Below are 22265 nucleotides of genomic sequence, written 5' to 3' on the forward strand. Positions count from 1 at the left end.
TTCCCACAGAAGCCACCTCTGTGGGCCTCCTGCTAACAAAAACCAGGCTGTGTAAAAACCAGCACACCACCTGTGTGACATTATGGTTCTGTGCACTTTCTAGTGCCAAAAACTGTTGTAGAAAAATACTATTTGGAAGGCTTGAAGATATTCTTATGTTCAATCCAAGATATCACAGCCCAATAAAACAAAGGCTTGATTTGGTACTGTATAGCTAACATCCACAAATTCCTAAGTGTCATCATTTTCTGAATTATATTTGCAAATCACTGACTATAGTTTTATAATATACAGTGTACATGTAAGGTTGATCTGTTCTGGAAATGCAGAAAAGTCTTAGAGAAGTGGATAGAGAAACCTGCCCAAGTCCAGTTTTACCCAGCATGTCTACAAAATATCTAAATAATCAATTTCTTATTGCACAGGCTAAGTCACATTCAAAGCCAATATAGATTTGTCCTTTTTATTCTCTACAGAGATTCAGTATTTCCTTTGGACATTAGAGTGTTATTTACACTTTACTCTTCCTTTTTTATCCTGGAGTTTCAAAATAAGGCCTCAAATTTTAAGACAGCATTTTTTTTTTAAATAACCATTTCTGTGAAGAGTAAGTTATCTAAATACTAGAACAAAGAGTCAATTAAATAATGCTATAAAATATTTTGCCACATTTGACCAATATTTGGTCAGATGTTAAAAAACCACAAGATCTGTAAAGAAGTTTCATTTTTTAATATATTTTATTGCAGTCTATACATACCATTTTGCTTTCTAGCAAGTGCTAGCAGTTCCACAAACTATCACGAAGTATACAAGAGCTTTTGATTTGAGGCACATGACAAATAATTATGGTATCACCTAGTGACAAAATTTTTGTTTTCCCCCCATAAAAATATGTCTATGAACCAAAAATTCTCAAGTCCTTCCTTTCCAAACACCAAATGTTTAAGAAGCAAAAACTGACAAACTGCATAGAGTAAGTATTAGCTTATCCTCATTCTTCAAGTCTTCATTTATATTAGCTCTTTTTCAGCTATACATAAATGTTCAACTGAAGTGAAGGCTCCCACATGCTTGACTTAAATCTAGTGACAACAAACTTGCTGTCCTTAGTTATTTTTCATGGACCCTGGAGAAGGGGTCTATATCCTAGAAACAACAGATGAAAATAACCCAAACAGAGTAAGAGTATTTTACTAGAAGCTCCCAGTCTTTCACAACGAAAAAGCAGAAATGTAAGATCCAGTTATTCTACACCTTGCCTCTACTGCCAGTCAGTAGTTAACTACTAGGGAAAGAATATAAAGAAACAAATAAAGTGACATTTCTGGTGGTATACCTGCCTCTAGAAATCAAGTTAAAGACTTTTTATCACTGAAAAACAAAACTAAACCATAAATGTGTTTTACAGACAAGAGGTTAGCTCCTAGCTATGGCTGCTGCCCTTTTAAAATTCTTTAAACATTTGACTTTCACATTACTTAACACTTAATAATTTGACAATTTTTGTTTTTTTTTTTTCTGTAAGAAACAGTTTTGTTATTTTAAAGCCAGAGACTAAACCCAGAAGAGCCCAAAGGTAGAACAGCCAAAAGGTAGAAGGAGAAAAAAAGTCCTTTCCATGTCCTTATGATTTACTTCCTTGTCCATTTTCCTTTACTCACTCTCTGTCCCTCACTTCAGCTCCCCAACCTGAAGAGCAAAGTAACACAAGATGGTTTGAGATAGTAAAAAACTGACCACTGGTGAACAGAAGTCTTCCCCTCCCTGGCTCTAGCACACTCCTCTGCCAGCACTAATGTTCAAGCGATCTCTCCATACCAAAACTGCAGGAAATTAAGACAATGAACGAAACAAAAAGAAAATCCAACGGAGAAAACAACAATCACTCCCTCCAAAATAAAAAACAACAAAACCAAAACAAACAAGCCCCAAACAAACCAAAGCCCAAACAAACAACATGACAGTTTTTCTCATGTGTTAACCAAATTGAGTGAGCTCAGCAAAACATTTGACTAGCATCAGAAACCAGGGAACCAGAAGGGGAGAGGGAAATGAGATCTCCATATTTAGGATCACTTTGATTTCTCAAGGGACTGCACCCCTTTGATTTCTCAAGGGACTTCACCCAGAGGGTGCAGAGCTGCAGGTGCTGTTCTAACTCCTGGCTGCTGCAGAAGGAGCCCAAATGGCCCTTGTCTCTCACCCCACGAAGGCACCTACATTCTTACTCCAGTCCATCCACATCAGTACTACCATCTCCTGTAGCTGCATCATGAGCAGTAGCAAGCAGATCTACCTCTCCAATCATAAGGCCAGTTTATCTGAGGTTTGACAGATGAAAAAAATTACACACAGTGGGGGTCTTCTCCATGCAGTATGAAATTAAGATCCTCCATCCATAGACAAAAATTCTACCTTCTTCCACAGTCCCAGACAGGAACTACTAAAGGATGCCTAGAATAAAAGTGGTAAAATAGTACAAGGCCAGAACAAGTACATGCTACTACTCCCAATGTTCTCCAACATCCAACAGTTGGTGACAATTCAGATTCTACACAAGCCCCTGTGTGCTTAAACCACCAAATATAGACTTCTCTGCAGTATTACAAAAATCAACACAAGTAGTATTTTCCTGGATGGACTGAGCAAGTAGAGCTCTGAAGATGAGGGGGAACTGCTCAGTTTTGCTGTTAAGCAAATTCACTACTGAAAGGCCATGCATCTCCTCAGATGTAACTAATGTTACATTAACCACTGTACATGCTAATACGCCATGGATTCAGCCTAAGAGCACAGAGTGACAGTATTTATTGACTAGATAATGAGATACCTGTTCAAACTTACAAGTCCATAATAGTGTAACTGTACAAGGTACAACTTTTTTTCCTTATAGTGTAATAAATTTATCATAGTAAATGTTCATATTAATATTAATAGTACAATAGTAATTTTTCTTATAGTATAACATATTAACACTATGCATAATTGTAAGACAAGTAATTGAGCAACTGCAGTAACACTGGCAATAAGCTAAACACTACCTGCAGAGTTTAAAATACAAGGTCCCTAAATCTGCAAATTTTACTTACAGACACTCTTAGGCTCACTAGGGCTACATAAGGATACAAACTTTACAGACTAAAGGGCCCAAGAGAAAAAGCCAAGGAAGGATGAAGAAATACAGTCCCTGACCCAGGTATGCAAACTGCCATGTTGTCTTAGCCGTGAGTATTTACTTTCTGATTGAGACAGGATACCAAGTTTATGAGAGTTTATTTTCTTCTTCTAGCAACAAAACCATCACCAAAGACAAATTTTCTCTTTTAAGACTCAAGATGTAACAATACACAAGTATATGCATAATTTTTGGCCCCTTCTACATCTAACAGCTTACAGAACTGTTACAGATTTACCATGACATTTCAGGGTAATTTTGCAAGCTTGGGTTTTCTCAAGGATTACTACTGTAAAAAAGATGAAAATCAGATACATGATTTTTTAAGTCAGAAAATTATTACAAGTTAAAAATTACTTGTCAAGTTAAAAACGTTTGTATCATCTGTGTTACTAGAGGTCTCTCTGAATCTTCATGGCTCCACTTGTTCTTGCCTCTACTGAAAGTTGTAAATGCTAAGGAGCCCAAAAACTTCAGTTTTAGAGAAGAAGAAGAAATGAAGCCTCTGATGTGGAAACAATTTGGTTTGCCAAAGATCTTCACTTTATTTTCCCTTTACAACCCAGGCATCATCTTCACTCAAGGCTTTTTTGTTTTGGAGAAAAAACCCAAATCTACTAGGAGATTTGAATCTAGAAGAATCTACTTCCTCCCCTCTCGGCCCCTCCCAGCTGGGAGTAACTGTAAGTGCTACAATAATGAGAAAAATTAAATAGAATTGCCGTCATATTACGTGCATAGGCAATTCACAATGCATCAGAAAGACTTACTACAATTAAAAGAAAAAACAATGGACCTTGTGGTCTTGAATGAGATTTCCACCTATATGACACATATAATTCCATAATACTTAAAGCCAAGCCAGGATGGATAATGGTTGTCAGCACAGCTGTAATTCACCTCCTGCATACAAAGCACCATGATAAATTCAATACAATTTTTCTACATTTCCCATGGATCCACATTCTAATTCAACAGAAAATAATTATTTGTACCTGTCTTATCCACACAGGTGAGTATTTGGCTCCACGCCATGAAGAAAAATAAAGACAAGAGCACTACACATGTGCATAAAGCCACCAAACTGGTACTACCAAGCAACTGGAACTACTGTACCTCCAAACTTTTGAAAGACTGCTTAAATAACTGAAGGTTAAAAGCCAAAGTTTTGGACATTTTCGCACCCAAATGAAAATTTTTAAAAAGGAAAAAAATGCTTTCCACCTTAATACTGTATCACTAACAACAGTTATGGTCATAAACCTGCTTGGATTTTTTAATTTGCCAGTTAAAATGATAACATTAATAGATTATTATACTGAGCATTGACATGCAGGAGACAGTTTTGCCTCAGGGGGCAGAAGATAATGGTAAACACAAAAAACCTGAGATGCCAGATTTTTTTAAAAGAGCTAATGGGATGGAAGAAGGTATGTGACAGAATCTTTTACAGACCTGATCATTACTAGTTTAAATTTGTGAAATATTTCTCAAAATTAATTACTTAGGTCTGCTTTAAAGGCACAATAACAAGTGGAATCAAACCCATTAAAAACAAACAAACAAACACACACACACACTATGCAATTTCCAAAGCAACAACTGTGCTTCTGTCACAGCTTAAGATATGTGTGGGTATGTTTGTTACTGTGAAGTTAAAAGAAAACTTGTATTGAAAAGAATCAGAGAAATAGGAAAAAAAGAAAGAAGGTTTGTTTCTAGACCTTCCAACTAATTATCCAGGTTGGTGACGCTGCATGTCACGGATGTTACCTCAGACAACTTGTAAATGCAGGTGCACTCTTTCCTCAGACCACATAAAGTAGCAGGTTTATGTGGGAAAGAGACTGTGTTAGTAAGCCTCAAAGATTTTAAGCATTCTTCAAACTCAGGGCCAACTCAAGACTTTGTGTATCAGATCCCGATGCCAAGAGCAGGACAATATGTATTTAATATGTATCTAAGTAGCTCTGGACCACACTGAATCTAAATTTACGACTTCAGGACTGAGCTGGTGACAGCCCTGGGCAACAGATGCACAATCTGCACTCTGAGAAGGGTTATTTAACCCTTCAGAAATAGTGGCTTTGGGAGTCAGCCTGCATCCAACAGAGCATTCGGTGTGTGCACACTCCTGAATCCCTGAGCTCTCAGATGCACAGTGTACACACGTTAAATCACTTTATCGCTGAGCACCTCTGCAGATCATTCCTCAACACCCAAATAACATAAGATATCCTAGCCCTTCCCATTAACTGAGCTAACAAACAGTATAACAGAATAGTCTTCTAATTATAACAAGAATAAAGAATAGAGACCTTAGTTTCTTATCAATACATGGGTGCTGTCAGTCCAAGTGAGGGTCTGTGGCTAATGGGCAACAAGCAAGAAAGCAACCACACCTCATATGGTGGACAGAAGATGGAAATTCCTGACTCACACCAGAAATAGCAAATTTCTTAATAATCAAGAACACAAACTAGTTTTGTGCTTGAATTAGCAATCATACAGTGAACAAGCAAAAGGAGTCTTTGCATTCTTCATACTTCTCTTGCACAAAATATATCCTGAACTCACCAGTAAAATAATTCAATTTAAGGTAATTGTTCACATTTGTATTCAAAATCAGACCAACAATTTTGTGTAATTTGCAGAACTTCCTGTGCTTGGCGAGAGGGGGACAATCAGTGTAAATTGCTTTGCAGTATGATGCTATTTCACAAAGAGAAAAAACAGTATCACCACCAGTGCAGCAGGCAATCTTGCGAAGATACCACAGTTTTAGAATGGTCAATTTAAAAAAAGAAGGAATTGCTTCACAAAAAATCAATACACTTTCCCCATAGGTTCATGATATAAAATTCTATAATCAAGGCTTGTAGATTTGTAATTATGGTATGTCAGCCACATTTAAACAAGCATGTTAAAAGATTGTTAAAGTTAAACTAACACAATTGCAATGTGAATTGTCTTAGTCTCATTCTAATCTACTCGTGTCACTTCCACTTAATCAGATGGAAACTATGGGCAAATGTCAGTGCTATTTTCAGGCAACCCGACTTACTTTGTTTGCATCGGTTTTTAAAATGATTTCCAATCTGAAATGCAAATAAAGTATTTTAGAAGGTTCTTTTTTCCCCCATGTCAATTCTCTCACTACCCAGTGGGCAGTTGTTTGGATTTACTGAGAGTAAAACTATTTTGAAGTGATTAAATGAAAAGCATTGCTTGCTAGGACATAAGCCACATATACAGAAAACATTACTACTCATCAAATCCACTTCTTTTGAATTACAAACTGTTGAAAGTATAAAATCACTAAGAGCCTGGCTATCAGATTTGCCAAAAAAAGCAGAAGATGTCCCTGTTTCCAGTTTTAATTTCTTTCACTGATACACAGCAATGTAAGAAATGTGCAAGCAAGTGTATTACCTACAACCTAAAATACAGCCTCTTGAGAGAAGTACACAAAGAATTTATGACTTACAGCTTAAAAACAAACAAACAAACAAATAAACAAACCCCAAAAAACAAAAACAAACAAAAAAACCCAAAACAAGACCCCAAAGCAGAACAGCTGCTTCATTCTTAGTGTGGAAAAAAGTGACAAGCTAGGTAACTAACGAAAAAAAAATGCTAGAAACAGATGATTAACACAAGTCAAATGAAATGTCTAAAAAACTCTCTATATCCTAATCTATCTCCATATCTTGACCTCTACCTTTTTTTTTATATATCTTTAAAGCCTGAGCACTGAATATGGTTGGAAATCAGTAGTACATGCTAGATTTAAGGTGCTTTTCTAAACTGAAAACAGAAAAAAATCTAATGAAAATTAGCTGAAGTGCTAAGTCAATCACTTTACAGAATGCTTAATAAGCCTCTATGCAAGTCATCTCATGCACCAGGAAAAAAAAAAAAAAGGAGTGTTTTTTTTTTAATATGGAGTTGTTCTAGTTTAAAATAAGAGGACAATGTTAATGTTCCCAAGTTGACACAAGAATGTCCACTGTAGCAGAATGCATAACCAGGCTTCTGGTCAGAGAAGGAAGGCTGGGATAGGACAGAGCCAGACTCCTCTTGTATCTGCGTGCAGCTGGCACAGAACTGGGAGCTGCTGCTGTATCGTGTCCCCACAGGGACTAAAGATAACATTCCTTTTCTCCCTTTCTTTTTTTTTTTTAAAGTTACCTTCAGTTAAAGAATGCCTGCTGCTGCAGAGCAACCGTAGATACTGTAGGACAGAGCTTGTTGCCACTGCATTACACACTCAAGACAAGTTTACTGGCTTATTCACATGGACGTTCACCAAAAGCAAATCTGAATCCTGCTGACTGCATCTGTATTCTTCACCTAAACGTCTTCATCCTTTCTTTGTACCAGCTCTGAAATGCACATTTGCTCCTGCGCTCAGAGAAATCCTGAAGCGCCTTTAACTAACACCAACAGAGGCAATTTTTATAGTCTTCAAAGTCTGACCTTTCAAAGTCAATCAAGCATGAGAAGACGTGCATCTCTTATTGACAGGAATTTGCGAAGCCATAACATGAAGTTCACTGTACGAAACTGCATTATTTAACACCCTCATCCAGCACACACACTAATTAATTCTTGTCCCGGCCTGGGCCAGCAGAGTCTTTGTAGCCCCAATACACCCCACCACGACCATGACACTTCAAACAGTGTTTAAAACTACAGTAAGAGTGATCCTGACAGATACACTTTCCTTAAAAACTACGACTCTTTTAAGACAAGGGCAGATCAAGGCTCTGGTGACGAATGTACCAGGGCTGCCCAGGGAGGTGGTGGAGTCCCCATTCCTGGAGGAGTTTTAGGAATGACTGGAGTGCTATGGTCTCGTTAACAAGGTGGTGGTGTTTGGCCACAGGTTGGACTCGATGATCTCAGAGGTCTTCTTCAACCTAATTGCTTCTGTGATGCCACTGGTTCTGCAACTTCTGAACCAGAAATGTTCAACAGCAGCTTTGGTTATTAAAAAAAAAACAACACCAAAAAACCCCAACAAAAACAAAACAAAACCCCAAACCAACAACAACAACAACAAAAAAACCCAACAAAAAACAAAAACCATCTGAGGCGTCATACCTCGGCAAGGTATGAGGCGAGACTGCCCCGCACACCGAGGGGGCTGGGTGACCCCCCTCGACTCCCAGAGGCACCACCGAAAGGGAACGAAACTGGCGTGTGACCGCATCCCGGAACACCGGGGCCTGTTCCCGACGGCGGCAGGCGAGCAGCGCCCGCCCGTGCCCGGGCCGCTCTCCGCCACAGCCCACCCACCCCGCGCCGCACGCCCTTGCCCCGTGCCCGGCACGGCCGGTCCCGCACGGATCCCCGCTGCGGCCCCTCGGTCCGGCCATGCCCCGGCCGCCACTCACCGCCTCACGACGCCGGTCTTGATCTTGATCTGCCGGAGGCGCGGGTCGGCCATGGCGGCGGGCGGGCGCCGTGACTGCGCAGCTCCGCGCCGCGCATGCGCCCAGCCGCCAGCCCGGGCGGAACCACCGGAGCGGGCGGGGGCCCCGCGCCTCCCCCCCGCCCCGGCGCAGTGGAGGTGGCCGGGCGGCGGGGCGGGGCCGGCCTGCGGGGTCCGCCCGGGGCCGCGCGGGTCTGTGCGGCTGCCGGGGGAGCGCTGGGAGTGGTCTGTCGCGGCTCCCACCGGTGCCGTGATGTTGTTGGGCTGGAGGGTGACCGGCACCGCCCGCACCCCACCCCTGTTAAGGGGGCCCGCCTGATTAACGCCATTTCACAAGGCAAGCAGCCATTCTTTGGTGGCGTGTTTGTGCCCTCTCCCCCCGTTATCAGGCCCTGGAAGCCCTGTGCACCAAGAAGACAAACCAAACGGATTTCTTTACCCCATTGCACTGGCCTCAAGGTTCCTCGGCACCAGGCCGATTACTCCGCCCCTCGCCTGCATGTCCCAACAGCCGGCCAGCCCAGTGCTGTGGGTGACCCTGTTGTAGCATTGGGAAGCTGCAGCCCCAGAGAAGTGCCTGCCTGCAGCCCCACAGCACTGCCTGCGTGCAGTGCCTGCAGCCCCAGAGCAGTGCCTGCCTGCAGTGCCTGCCGCCCCAGAGCAGTCTCTCCAATCCCACCTTTCACGGCTCCTGAGGAGGAACTCAGACCAGAGCCGTCACTGGTCAGTCAGACCGGGGACATCCCAATGGCCAGAGACACCTCTGCCTTCATCTGCTTCCTCTGAGGATTGAGGCAGTGGCTTATGTTCTTCTATATGATTTTCAAATATAGATTATGATTGTTATATTGATACTTTAAACAGTGTGCTGTGATCCAACCCAGTCTACACAGGGTACATGTGAACAGAAATCATAAATGAAATTGTATAATAAATTGTGTATTTTACTACTTAGAGATTGCACTACATTGAGTTGACAAGAGACAACTGAGAGAAGACCCCATAAATGTCTATAAGTATCTAAAAGGAGGGTGTCAAGAGGATGGATCCAGGCTCCTCTCTATGGTGCTGAGCTGTGGAACAAGAGGCAATGGACAGACACTGATGCACAGGAAATTCCACCTCAGCATGAGGAAGAACTGCTTTACTGTGTGGGTGACTGATCCCTGGAACAGACTGACCCGAGAGGGTGTGGAGTCTCCCACAGTGGGGATACTCAAGAGCTTCCAGGACACAATCCTGAGCCGTGTGGGCTGAGATGATCCCCTTGAGCAGGGAGGTTGGACCAGATGGCCTGCTGTGGTCCATTACAACCTGGCCCATTCTGTGTGTAATTCTGTTCATAGATATCCGGTGTTATTCTCATAATTAATTCTGTGCTATACTAATAGTGAAATCCTGCTAAGGAAAATAAAACTTTAATTGTTAATCTATTGTATAGTGGTTAAACTAAGTGTTAAACACTACAACTTAGTGTTGTCATAGTTCAGCCAAGGATCTCTAAAAGAACCTGTCTGTCCCCTTAGTGTTGGATGGTTGGTAAAAGCTATAAAGAGGCAAGATTGACAGTGGCAGCTCCGTCCTAAAGTTAAAATCGACTGCTGGTTCAAGGGCTGTTTTCCTTTTATAGCTATACTTAGAAGAGGCTAACCACTTAAGGGTATACGTTCCTGGATAAAAACCAGCTCCTAAGGTCTGTGGTTGGAAGAATTTCCCTTGAACGAGTACTTAAATCAACAAGAAAGAAAAAATAATAGCTTCAATGAACAAATAAAGGCAGATACATTTTCAGTGAAGTGCAGTTCAGGAAGGTGTGCAGAGGACGTTTTTCCCCCCACATCCTTTTGTCCTGTGTTAGTGGCTTGCCCTGATCCTTGGCGTTGCCAGTGACTGATATCTCTTGAGAAAAGTTGGCTGCAAGGAAGGAAGTCATGTTGCTTCTGGTGACATGACACTTGCAGGTCATTATCCAGCAGCTGTGGCAAAGTGGCTGGCACCACCAGGCCCCTTTCAGACATGGTATAAGCAAGGCCAAGACTGCTCAAGTCCACAGACTTGTGTGTTATCTGCAGAGGAGGGTGAAAATGACCCCTCTTAGAGAGCCCAGCAAGCCTTCCCAGGAGACCTGGAACACACAGCCTTCGCTTAGCAGATTGTTGCTGTCGGGAGATGCAGGTCTCAAAATCAACACTAGCTTCGTGCCATGAACAACTATGACCTGGAGACAAGTTCACAGATGTATTACGTATTTGATACACAAATCTGACATCAGCCATGCAGGAGGTGGAGAAAGGAGGGCAGCATTCTAGCAAAGGAAAATGCAGCCACTTACTTTGCCAGAAACTCAAATCTTACTATTCTGTCTTTAGAAAGCTGTATCAAGTCATGCTGGGGCTGAAGCTGTTCTCTAAAAAATTCCAAGGCAACCCAGTTAACCTACATACCCTTTGAAAATACAGAAGTCTGCAAGTAAAGCTGAATTACCACCATACACCTACAATTAAGGTTTCTTTTCAAGAATAATCTTCAGTGTAATTTCTATATTTGACAAAGTTGTTCAATTAAGTGAGAAGGCCAACAACAAATAACAGTACAAAAATAAAAATTGCCTATAAGCAGCAGTACTAAGAAAATAACTCATGTTTCCAAGTGCTAAAAATGTTTTATTTCTAGCCCTGAAGCATTAACTTGCATTACTGACCATGCTTAAGCTCAGCTAATGAATTTTAGAAGTAGAATACAATTCACTAAGCTAATTCACTTAGATAATTAGATGAAAATACACCAAATCTGTGCTCATATTTAAGCATATATGATGATAATGTGAAAAAGGTGTTGCTGGTGGACCATGGAGTATATTGTAAAATGTATCAGAAATCACAATGTACTTTGTCATTAATACATGTTTGTATTAATAATTGAAAGTTATTAATTAACATTTAAAACCTCAGTAATTTTATTTCTAAGGGTATGGATATCTGGATATCCAGGGAAGTATGTATAATGCTTTCCAGGACAGACACTCCTTTTTAAATAAAGGTATGGGGGGGGAGTTTGTTTTCCAGAACTCCTTTGAAACAATTTCTAGCCTAGTCAGTCATAGATACATTTCCATGCAAATTAATGATGTTACACTGGAGCTGAATACAATCCTTTATGAAGACAGTGAATCCTGTTGTACCTTTTGGAAAGGTACAGAAACTGTCAATTCTTCAATGATTTTTGGCAGCATTCTGCTTGTGTTGCATCTGGTTGAAGGTTTTTCATGAGATCTATTAGCCCTAGTCATTATGAGAGCACTGTTGCATAGAGGCAGGTGCCTAAACATAATTTGCTGATGCTGTAGCTATTGCTGACATACAGAGCAAGTCATTCCATACGTGGGACCCTTAAATAAATCTTTAAATATTCCCCTGTATTGCACCTTCCCAGCAGCTCACATGTAAAAAACTGCACTTGCTGTGAATATGACTTCCTCTTGTCTGACCAGTGTCACCTGGTCATTCCAGCTATCATCTGGCTCTGCATAAGCAATAGTTTCAAGGCAGTTTGTTACATGTGTTGTACAACTTTACTTTAGTGGGAGTAGTCGCTACTGCCAGTTCACTAGGCCTTCTGTCTAAAAAAAATCCATCTAGATTTTGTTTATTTCTTGTGGATAAGAGCACGTATAGTAATTACTGCTCATTCCCATTTCATGGAAGCATCTAGTCAGCCTGGTGAGCTCAAATGTTCAAATGTCTGCACACATAAACAATTACCTAGTATATGTTTAATCTGGGGTGTGCACAGTGTGCCTAATATACTTGCAAGCAAGCACACCAGGGTGCAAAGCGCTGCCTGCTACTCAACTTCTCTGTGAAAGACCAGCTTAAGAAGTTAAGGCCGTACATTTGCCACATTGTAAGAAAAGAGCAGACACACTCAAGTCCCTTTTTCTTATTATAAAAGGGCCACAAGTCCCTTTTATAATAAGAGTTCTCAATTAATGTGTCTTTCAATTAAACACCACCCATAAGAAACAGTCTGCTTGTAAGGTGTGCAAATATACTGAGTCTTGTTAATTCTGCATTCTAATCATATCCTTATCTCCCTTTTAAATTGTTTGCTTGGCTCTAATAAGGGACTTTCTGCAGTGAAGCTATTTTGTGTTATACCAGTAGTTCAGCTTTAGAGCCAATACATTTGTCACCTGGTACAGTTCAAATTTAAGACATTATGCCACCTGGGCTGCTGAGGTCAGAGCAAACCTTGCAGAGGGAAGTGCAGCCACTAGGGTTTAGTCCATTAAGCCCCAGTGACAGTTTCCATCACCTTGTCTATCCATTGGCAGTTGGTTTTGACAGCTTGAAAAACGCATGACCAAATGTATGTGTGCTTCAGCTGAGGACTGAAACTACTATTTTAATAATTTAATGCTCAATGAGCTATTATACTATTTTGTTTACCCATCAAAACCATTTGTGCAGTCTGACTATAATTTCATTTTCATTTATGATCAAACAAAATGTGGAAATTATTTAGCCTTCAAATTTTGTCCTTTTTTTTAGGAAAATGAAATGTCATTCAGTCTCCCCAAAGGATACTACAAAATGAGATCAGATTTTCAATAAAAGTTATTCATGTTTACTTAATTTTTAATATATGTTAACTAGATAAAATTGGCCTCTGTACAGCTGCCAGCACACAGCTAGGCACCATCTAAGTGCACAAGAATTAATTTCTTTGGCTCTCAGCATACGAGATAGTATCGGTATTCCTTGTAGTGTAAACCTCTTGATCCACTTTCTTATCAGGTGATTATTCCTGGTCAAAACTGTCTTCCACAAATAAACCTCCAAAACACTTAGAGAGTTGTTCAACACCACAGATACAAGCAAGTGGCAGAGGTATGGAATTGGACAAGGATAAAATGGATTGCTGTTGCACTGTTTTTAAGATACCTACTAAATATGGTGATTCAAGTGGGAACTGTGGTTTTTTTACAGGAGAGGCTCAGTTACATAGGGAAGCTAAGTAAATGAGAAAGGAGATACCAGGTAGAAGCTGAAAAGGGTCAGGGGCCAAGTCCTTTCTCATTTCTGCCTTTGTACCTTTTCCAAACAGCACTGGGATGGATTCTGGTTTTACCTATGCTTCTGTGAAAAGGAAGTAGCCCACTGGGAAGTGGTGGTATAAAGTCAGATGGAAACCTACTCATTTTCAGCAAAGTTATAGTGACAGTACAATTTACCCTAGGTAGAGAAGGTAGCAATGGTGATTCCTCAAATATGACACTACTGGTGAGGGTAGGTTACAAAACAGCCCTCTCCTACAGTTTTCAGGGTTAAACTGTGCCCATAGCAAACGCTTAGCAGCAACTCAAAGCTTTTCTAGCTAACTTGAGGCTTTTTAAAAAGCAGTTTTTCTTAGCTCAGACCAACCATTAGGTGCAGAACTGGAAGTAGTGAGAGAAAAAGGGATTTATGTGTGTGCATCAAAAGGAGAATATATCCTTTTGCAAGTTATTTCCATGGGTCCCCTACGTACAAATGAAGAGATATGTGATATAGCAATTCATTGTTCTGACATACATTGCAATCATGATGTGCAGTTTTTAATGCATCGTGTTACATTAAGCTTAGCCCATGGTTTAACACCTTGTAACATAAATTTCTGTGAAGGGAGTAACATAACATGATACTGTCTTTTAAAAGACACACACGATTTTTTCAGATCACCTACTTTTTATCCATGAGTGCCCAATCCAAAAATCAAGGTGGCAGACGAAAGTGGATTGAATGAGTATCCACAAACCAGAGTATTTATCTTGTGTAGTTTTGCTCACTGCTACCTGTAGTCAATGACTCTAGTCAATTTTTATGTTGTAATGCATGAGCAAAGTTGATGGACATATTTTTTTGACACCCCTAGTTAGATTTTATTCAGGGTCAATCAAGGGAGACCTGACAGCCGTTAAGACTATAAAACACACTGAAAATCCTCACAAGTGTTTATTTCTCAATAAAGACAGGAGCTTTGATTATGAACCTGTCACTAACCTTATCTCTTTTTGTCCTACCTTGGAGGCAGGTTTTCTATTTTAATTGATAGTTTATTTTAAAATAGACATATCAGTATGAATGCTTCTCATTGGAATTAAATAAAAAATGAACTATTGATTTTGACAATAACTGCATATAATAAAATCTCCAGTGAAAGATCAAACTCATATCTGAAGTTTAAACAGCTCACAAAATAAAGCTGCATGTGATGAATCTCATTAGCAGAAAAGAAAAATAATTTCGTTGCTTATATTTATGTGTACTCATAATTTATTTATTTATCTCTCTCTGAGGCATTAAAGTCAGGATTTTTTAAGACTTTTCATATATATTTCTTGAAACCTGTCTTCAATGTTTTCTGTCTTCCTAAGTTATTACTGTAAATTTTAATTTAATCCTTTTTGTTGTACAATACAAATCAAAACCATGACACCAACTGACATCTGCGTGGTGTGGATTTGACTGATCACATAGTTCAATGCAAAATTTAAGTACCAACCAAGAAGATTTCTCTGGTTTTTGGACATATTTGAAACTGAAGTTTTTCTCACTCAGGATGATGTTCTCCAATGAAGAAACAATCTTTGCTGGTGCTTATCAGACAGGAACATGTAGGTAGCACACAAAGGTGGAGGACTGCAAAGCAGCTGCCACCAAATAGGCAGATGATGATAGTATCCCATAACTGCATGTAACATTCTGAATGCTTCTCACAAGTCCGTAAAATAGACAAATAGTACCTGTAAAGTGTAACATCAAGATGAAGCAGTATTAGAAAGTCTAAGAGAGATAAAAAATGTATGCTTTTAATAAGACACCAATCTTTATTGACAGAGATAAACATGCTGTCATGGTATAGCTTGATGCTGTGAAGCAACTGGCAAAAAAATTACCCTATGTTGTGGTTAAAGTTTAGCACTCTACAATATCTCTTTAGCACATTATAGGTAGTTTGTAAACTGGTGAGTTGTTGTTGCCTAATTATCAAAATGTAGAGGTTTCTGGTGAGTTGTTGTGATCTGTTCATCAGGCCTAAGTTATCTGGTAGATCTATTAATCACTGGAAAAGAAGTGTTAAAATCATTTTTTATAAAACCTGCTACTGGTACAAATACTGTTGACACTGTAAGTAATAAGAACAGATTAGTTCTGTAAAGGAAATTAGATTGCTGGGTGAAATAAACTTACTAAAAATAAATAATTTCAATGCCGGAAAACTCAGGGTCACACATGTAGAAGTACAGAATATATGTCAGACATACAGAGTCTAACATAAAAAAAACGTGTGACTTGGGAACCCGTAGCCCCAGAGAAGGACTGTGGGGTTGTGATGGCTAACCAACTAAACATGAGCCTGGCTATAATGTTGTGGCTGACAGGGAGCAGCTAGCACCCATTAAATATACTGTCATTTTGGTATGGTTTTGGAGTCTTAACTGTCTAGAGATAATGAAAGGGTGAGGCTGGCTGAAGTCACATACCCAGTTTTACACTTTTAAAAGGGAAGAAGAGCTCATAAGGCTCACAACAAATCTGTGGGAGCAATACAGGACCTGAAAAATACACCCTATTCAGCAAGCCACAAGAAACTAGCAATAAAAAGAAGGGAGTTAGTTGGTTTATAACCCACACAGAGAAGGAATTTCTGATACCAGAATGTTCAAAACATGGGAAAGAGAATAAATAATAGAATACAACAGCAAGCTCAAACTAGACAAAATCAGGATTGAGTCAAGAAAGGAAATTTTAAATACTGGGCAACATATTTTAAATACTCGTAAAACTACCAATGAGAGATGGAGGTGTTTAAGATGGGATGTTTTCTGTAAAAAAAAAGCATTGGCTTCAATAGGAGAAATGGGTGTGTATGTCTTTACAAATAGCTAGATAACCTGACAGAATCAATCAGGATCTGGAAGAGTAGGTAGAGAGGTCTTTACTAACATCAAGCTTCTCAAGTTTGTTGCAGAGCTGAGCACAATCTGAACGAATGAACTTCAGGGGGAGATGAGAAGGCGTATTAGACTTATGAGTATGAACTTCTCTGCCCAGGGTGAGCTTAAAGCTCAATTTAATGATCTTACAATGCATGATGCAGGGAGAATACATGTTGAAGGGGGAATGTGTGGTAGGAATGTTTGGGAAGTCTGTACCTTCCTAGTACCTCAGACAATGGGGAAAGGAAAAAGGCAACAGATAATCAGGAGTTTAGGATGAAAAAGAAGATGCATCCTCCAAAAACTGTAGAGAGACCCCACAGGTGTGTTGCCCTGTGGACTCTCTCGCTTCTTTTGATGAAGCTGATTTTTGCAGGACTCCTCTGTGTCCAATGTGGACACTGGCCTTTGTCAGTGTGATTTTCTGCACAGCTTAACTACAAGTTAAGTCACAGTGTAGAAATTAGCTTGTGAAATCTCTACAAAGGCTAATGTTGTAGAATCATAGAACGGTTTGCATTGGAAGGGACTTTAAAGACTGTCTAATTCCTCCCCACCATGGCCACAGACACCTTCCCCTAGGCCAGGTTGCCCAAAGCTCCATCCAGCCTGGCTTTGAACACTTCTAAGGATGGGGCATCCACAACTTTTCTGGACAACCTGTTCTTGTGCCTCACCACCCTTACAGTAAAGAATTTTTTCCTTATATCTAATCTAAACCTGCCCTCTTTCAGTTTGAAGCCATTCCTCCTTGTCACTATATACCTTTCTTAAAAGTTCTCCAGCTCTCTCGTAGGCCTGTTGTGGGTACTGGAAGGTGCTATAGGGTCTTCATGGAGCCTTCTCTTCTGCAGGCTGAGCAACCCAAATTTTCTCAGGCTGTCCTCACAGGAGAGGTGCTCCATTTCTCTGATTATCTTGGTCTCCCTCCTCCAGACTCATTCCAGAACATCCATGTCTTTTTTCTTCTGGGGGCCTCAGAGCAGGATGCAGCACTGCAGGTGGAGTCTTGGGAATCTAGGGCAGAGTAGAAGAATCTTCTCCTTGCCTTACTAGCCACACTGCTTTTTATGCAGCCCAGGACACATCCAGCTTTCTGGGAACCAACTACACATTGTTGGGTCACATTGAGCTTCTCCTTCACCATCTCCTCATCATCTCCTCAGGGCTGCTCCCAATCCATTGTCCACCCAGCCTGTACATGTGCTTGGAATTGCTGTGACCCACATACACAACTTTGCATTTGGCCTTGTTGAACTTCATGAGATTTGCATGAGCCCAACTCTCATGCTTAATGAGGTTCCTCTGGATGGCATCCCCTCCCTCCAGCGTCAAGTGTACCATACAGCTTGGTGTTTGAGAAATTTTTTTTGTTAAGCTTAAATAAGTGAGTGTCCTGGTGTGACTTTATGATGCTTGTATCCCCGACTGTCTGTTCTGTTTATGCTGGATATTAAGTTCTGCACCTGTAAGACTGGTTCTGAGAGTGAAGGGGGGAAAAAGAAATGTGCAATTTGTTTTCAGAAACTGCTCTCACTCCTCTACCTTCTGCTCCTGCACTGTGTTGTCTGCAGCATGGACAGACAGTGGAACAGAGATCTCCTTTGCTTTTTAGTTAGTTTTTAGTTAACTGAGTGTCTTGGGTTCAATGCAAGATGTATTCTATTTCCCATCTGTTGAAACCAGTTGGGGAGATGTTTCTTTCCTCGTAACTCCAGGGGGGAGGGAGCGGTGCTGTCTGTTAATAGCCCAGCTGTTAAAACCAGGTGGGGCAGTGTTCTTTATCTCTTCCACCACCCATCCTCCCTCCAGGGGGATATCTGCTGGTAATTGGCCATTAAGGCTCACTGCATGACTGATAAAATTACATCATCCCATTGGGAGATGCTCCACCCAGGGGAGAGCATCCATTTTATCCATCCATTCCTACCTGGATAAAATCTGAGATTCAGAACACCAGGACAGCCTGTTTCCACTGGATTCTCAGAGGAAGATTGGACACATTTCGCCACCACTGGACCCTTCTATTGGATCGTCTCTATCCCAGCAGAACCACATCTGTCAGTAGGACTTAATTGGACTGCTCCCAACACCTTGACCAACAGGGTGTCAAGTTGTATTCTTACTTTGTCAGTGTTTCTAGGAATTTTTTTTGGTTTGCTTGGGGTTTGTTTCTCTTTTTTGTACTACTCTATTTGTGTTTTAATAGTCGTAGTAAAGAACTGTTACTCCTATCCCCATGCCTTTGCCTGACTGCTCCTTAATTTCAAAATTATAATAACTTGGAGGAAGAGGGTTTACATTCTCCATTCCAAGGGAAACTCTGGCTTTCCCTGGCAGGCACCTTTCTTTCCAAACCAAGACACTGCGGCAGAGAAGTTTCCTGAACTGTGGCTTTTCTTTTTCTTGGAACTGTTCAGCCTGCTGTGGACTGAAAACCCAGAAGACACCAGGAGCTCACACCTGCAGTCCACCAGGACCGGGACGCTGCATTCCAGTACCAGAGGGACTGGTAAGAGACTGAGCGAGCTGAGCTACACCCCACGAAAAGAACTTTCTGAATTTGCCATCTCTTCAGAACAGCAAGAGATTTTATTGTTTAATATTATTAATTTTTTAATGCTTGTGAATACTTTGCTTGTTGAATATACAGTTTCCCCACTTTTTTTCCAAGGAAATCTTTTCCTGAACCAGCTGGGGGAGGGGCTGCTTGAGTTTGCTTTTCTAGAGGAATCCCCTTCGGAGTTTTCCTCCCAAAATTTGCCCTAAACCAGGACAGTGAGTTTTAAACAGAATGGGTTGCTCAGAATTATAATACTGTGTGATTTAATCTGCTATTTGCTTGACTTTACTTGCTCAGCATGAGCAGCTGGATTTGCTGAAGCCCTGGACTGCAAGCTGTGGACTTTCACCCAGATTTATTGGAATAGAGTTGGTTTGCTTGGTAGCTGGTGTTGTGTTTTGTCTTTAGGTTGGGAAGAATGTTAACACCACCCTGATGTTCAGTTGCTGCTAAGTGGTTTTTATCCCAAGCCTAGGCCTTCTTTCATTACTATGTCCTGACTGACCTAGTGCACAAGAAACACAAACTAGAAGACAAGGAGACTGCAGCCATCAGCAGAAGCTACAGTTCAACAAGATAAGAGCAGTTAACAGCCTGGCTGTTAACTCCTGGGGAGAAAAGAATCCAATAAAATGTTAGAAGATCCCAGCCCAAAAATCACCATTGGACTTGAAATCACGTGAAGAGTGTGTGAGGGCAGGTGCATAAATCATGAGAGTCTAATTGCCCAGAGGTTTTTTTCTTCTGGGTCAGTTTAAGCTGATCTGTTGCTGTATCACTCTATTAAATGATATATTTTTATAATTCTGACACCTGAGACTGTGCTGCAGAAAACCCAGGACTGAGCCTGAAGGAGGAAGTGTAGCTGAGAATGAGCATGTGTGCAAGGATTTGAAAGGGAGCCCGTCAGCCCCACTGAGAGGAGACTCCAGCTCTAGCAAGGAAGGCCTGGCTGGTGTGTGTGACGCTCCTTGAATATCAAGAGAGTTCTTGGGCAGTGTCTTCTCGTTTAACACTAGGTGTTGTTTGCTGATCTGCTGAGAGTGCACTCAATCCTACTGTGCATGTTGCTGACAAAGATATTAAACAGTGGCAGCTGTAATACTGACCCCAGAGGAACATCACTTGTCTCCAATGTACACATTGACAGCAAGCTGTTGACCACAACCATGTGTTGACTAGCCAGCCAAATCCTTATCCACCAAGTGGTCCACCCACTGGTATTCTAAGTAGTCCCCTCCATCCCTAAAACCTGCCTGTCAAAATGCATACACTTAAATTTAGGAATAAGACTCAGCTACAGGATCTGAAGTACACCCATCGAGAACAAACTTACTGCTGAAGTCCCTCTCCTTGACTTTTCTATGGGAAGAAAGGGGAGATAGAGATCTTTTTACCAATTTCCTACACACAAGGCACCTTAGGTAGAAAAAAATACTAAAAATAATTACATCAGAACTTCTCACTAAATATATATGAAATACTGATTGTACTGAAGTTAGGTTGATCAAATAATTTTAATGGGATTTTCGTATTTTTAGTATTCAGTGAGGGATGAAAACATTTCTGTTTTCAGAAATGTAATTAATTATTTTAATACATATATATAAGACTTTCAAAATACACACTGGAACAATAATTTCTAATCCAGCAGAAACGATGAGCAAACATGACAAAGCCAGGCCCCTGAATTATCATCTACACCACAGTTATACTTTAGTAGCAAATCTCATCTTGCTTAAATGAAGCTGGGTCATGATGTTTGGTTCATACATTGTAAGTTGGATATCTAAAACTGTTTGGATGATTCATCACCTACAAATGACTGAAGCTAGATGAGATGAATCCAGACTGAATGCCTAAAAAAGTTTCATGCCCCCAGCCCAACTCTGTTTTAATCCTAGGTATGTTTAAAGTTCGTAGGCATTGTATTTCCAACATTAACTTAAGGGAAAATTCCCCTAAGCATGCAGAGAAAGACCTCAACAGTAGCCATACAGGCATGTCACACCTATGATGACTTCAGAAATTCCAGCAAGGTTTTCTGTCCCTTCCTTTTCTTTGGAGTGATTATTTGCTTTCGGTTTAACTCCACAGCTTAACCCAAATTGTCCAGGATTTAGAAGGACATGGGTCAATGCACAGTTTTTGCTGTCAGGAAAACATCCACAGTGAGAGCACAGAAAATACTAAGTGTGGAAAAGACTTCTTTTAGCCTGTACATGATGCTTGGTGTTTGCTACAATAATTCCAGATGGTTGAAGCCAAGACAGAAAGAAGAAAGTGTAGCTAAGTGATTAGGTCATCTCCCTGTGAAAAAATATTCACAGGCAAAATAGTAAAATCTCAGTAGATGGTTAGGGACAGTTCCCACCTTGGAAAGTTCCTGCTTGCCTGGTTTATATGGATGCTGTCATAGGAGACCTTCCTTGGCAGAAAAGGGAATTCAAGGAAGGTGAAATCTCATACCACTGACCTGCTGGTTAAAGCAGCAGCACCAATGCATTTAGGCTTTTAAGAGAACAGATCTAAACCCATTAGACAGTTTAGACAGGGCATCCTGAGTATGAGGAAGTACCTGAAAGCACATCAGCAAAGACACTGAAAGGCTGAATTTGATACGGTTTTCTCACTGGTACTTTCTTAAGTGCCCTGCTCAGTTTGTAGTTGGAGACATGTAATGCCCCAGTGACTGTACCAGCAGCCCAGGTATCCAGTGTTCTTTTGGGAATTTCTAGAGGTACTGAGAAGTTAGAGTTAAGGTAGATATTTCTATTTAATTTTAAAACTACGTAAAATTAATTGTATTAACAATAAAATTGAATTCAGATGTAAAACACTTCAACCTCTAAAAAAGGTTAGATTTTTCTCAGCATTATTTCAGTGTACTAGAAAGATTCGCCTACTCAAAGGGAGCTACTTGGCAGTTAGAAGAAAAACATTAAAATTTTAAGGTCAACATGGACTTTATTAAAATAATTATTATGTCTTCAAATCCAGTAGTGTACTGCTTTTTAATTTACTTCTTTTTCTTCCTTTACCATATGCTGATACTGGTCTATGCTCGCTTTTCAGATATTGTTCAGAAATGCCTCTGCTTTCTTTC

General features: G+C 40.5%; 1 protein-coding gene across 1 annotated transcript in view; it reads right to left on the reverse strand.

Annotated features, from left to right (window-relative positions):
- Positions 1-8683, reverse strand: part of TBCA (tubulin folding cofactor A) — a 27291-nt gene extending 18608 nt beyond the window's left edge. Inside the window, exon 1 of the mRNA XM_066180769.1 lies at positions 8578-8683. Coding sequence (XP_066036866.1) covers positions 8578-8630 — 53 coding nt within the window. The 5' untranslated portion in view covers positions 8631-8683. The remainder of the gene's footprint in view (positions 1-8577) is intronic.
- Positions 8684-22265: the final 13582 nt, after the last annotated feature.

The sequence above is a fragment of the Chamaea fasciata genome, unplaced genomic scaffold, assembly GCF_029207755.1.
Source record: "Chamaea fasciata isolate MVZ Bird 193981 ecotype frontalis unplaced genomic scaffold, bChaFas1.0.hap1 SCAF_4, whole genome shotgun sequence".
Taxonomy (NCBI): Eukaryota; Metazoa; Chordata; class Aves; order Passeriformes; family Sylviidae; genus Chamaea; species Chamaea fasciata.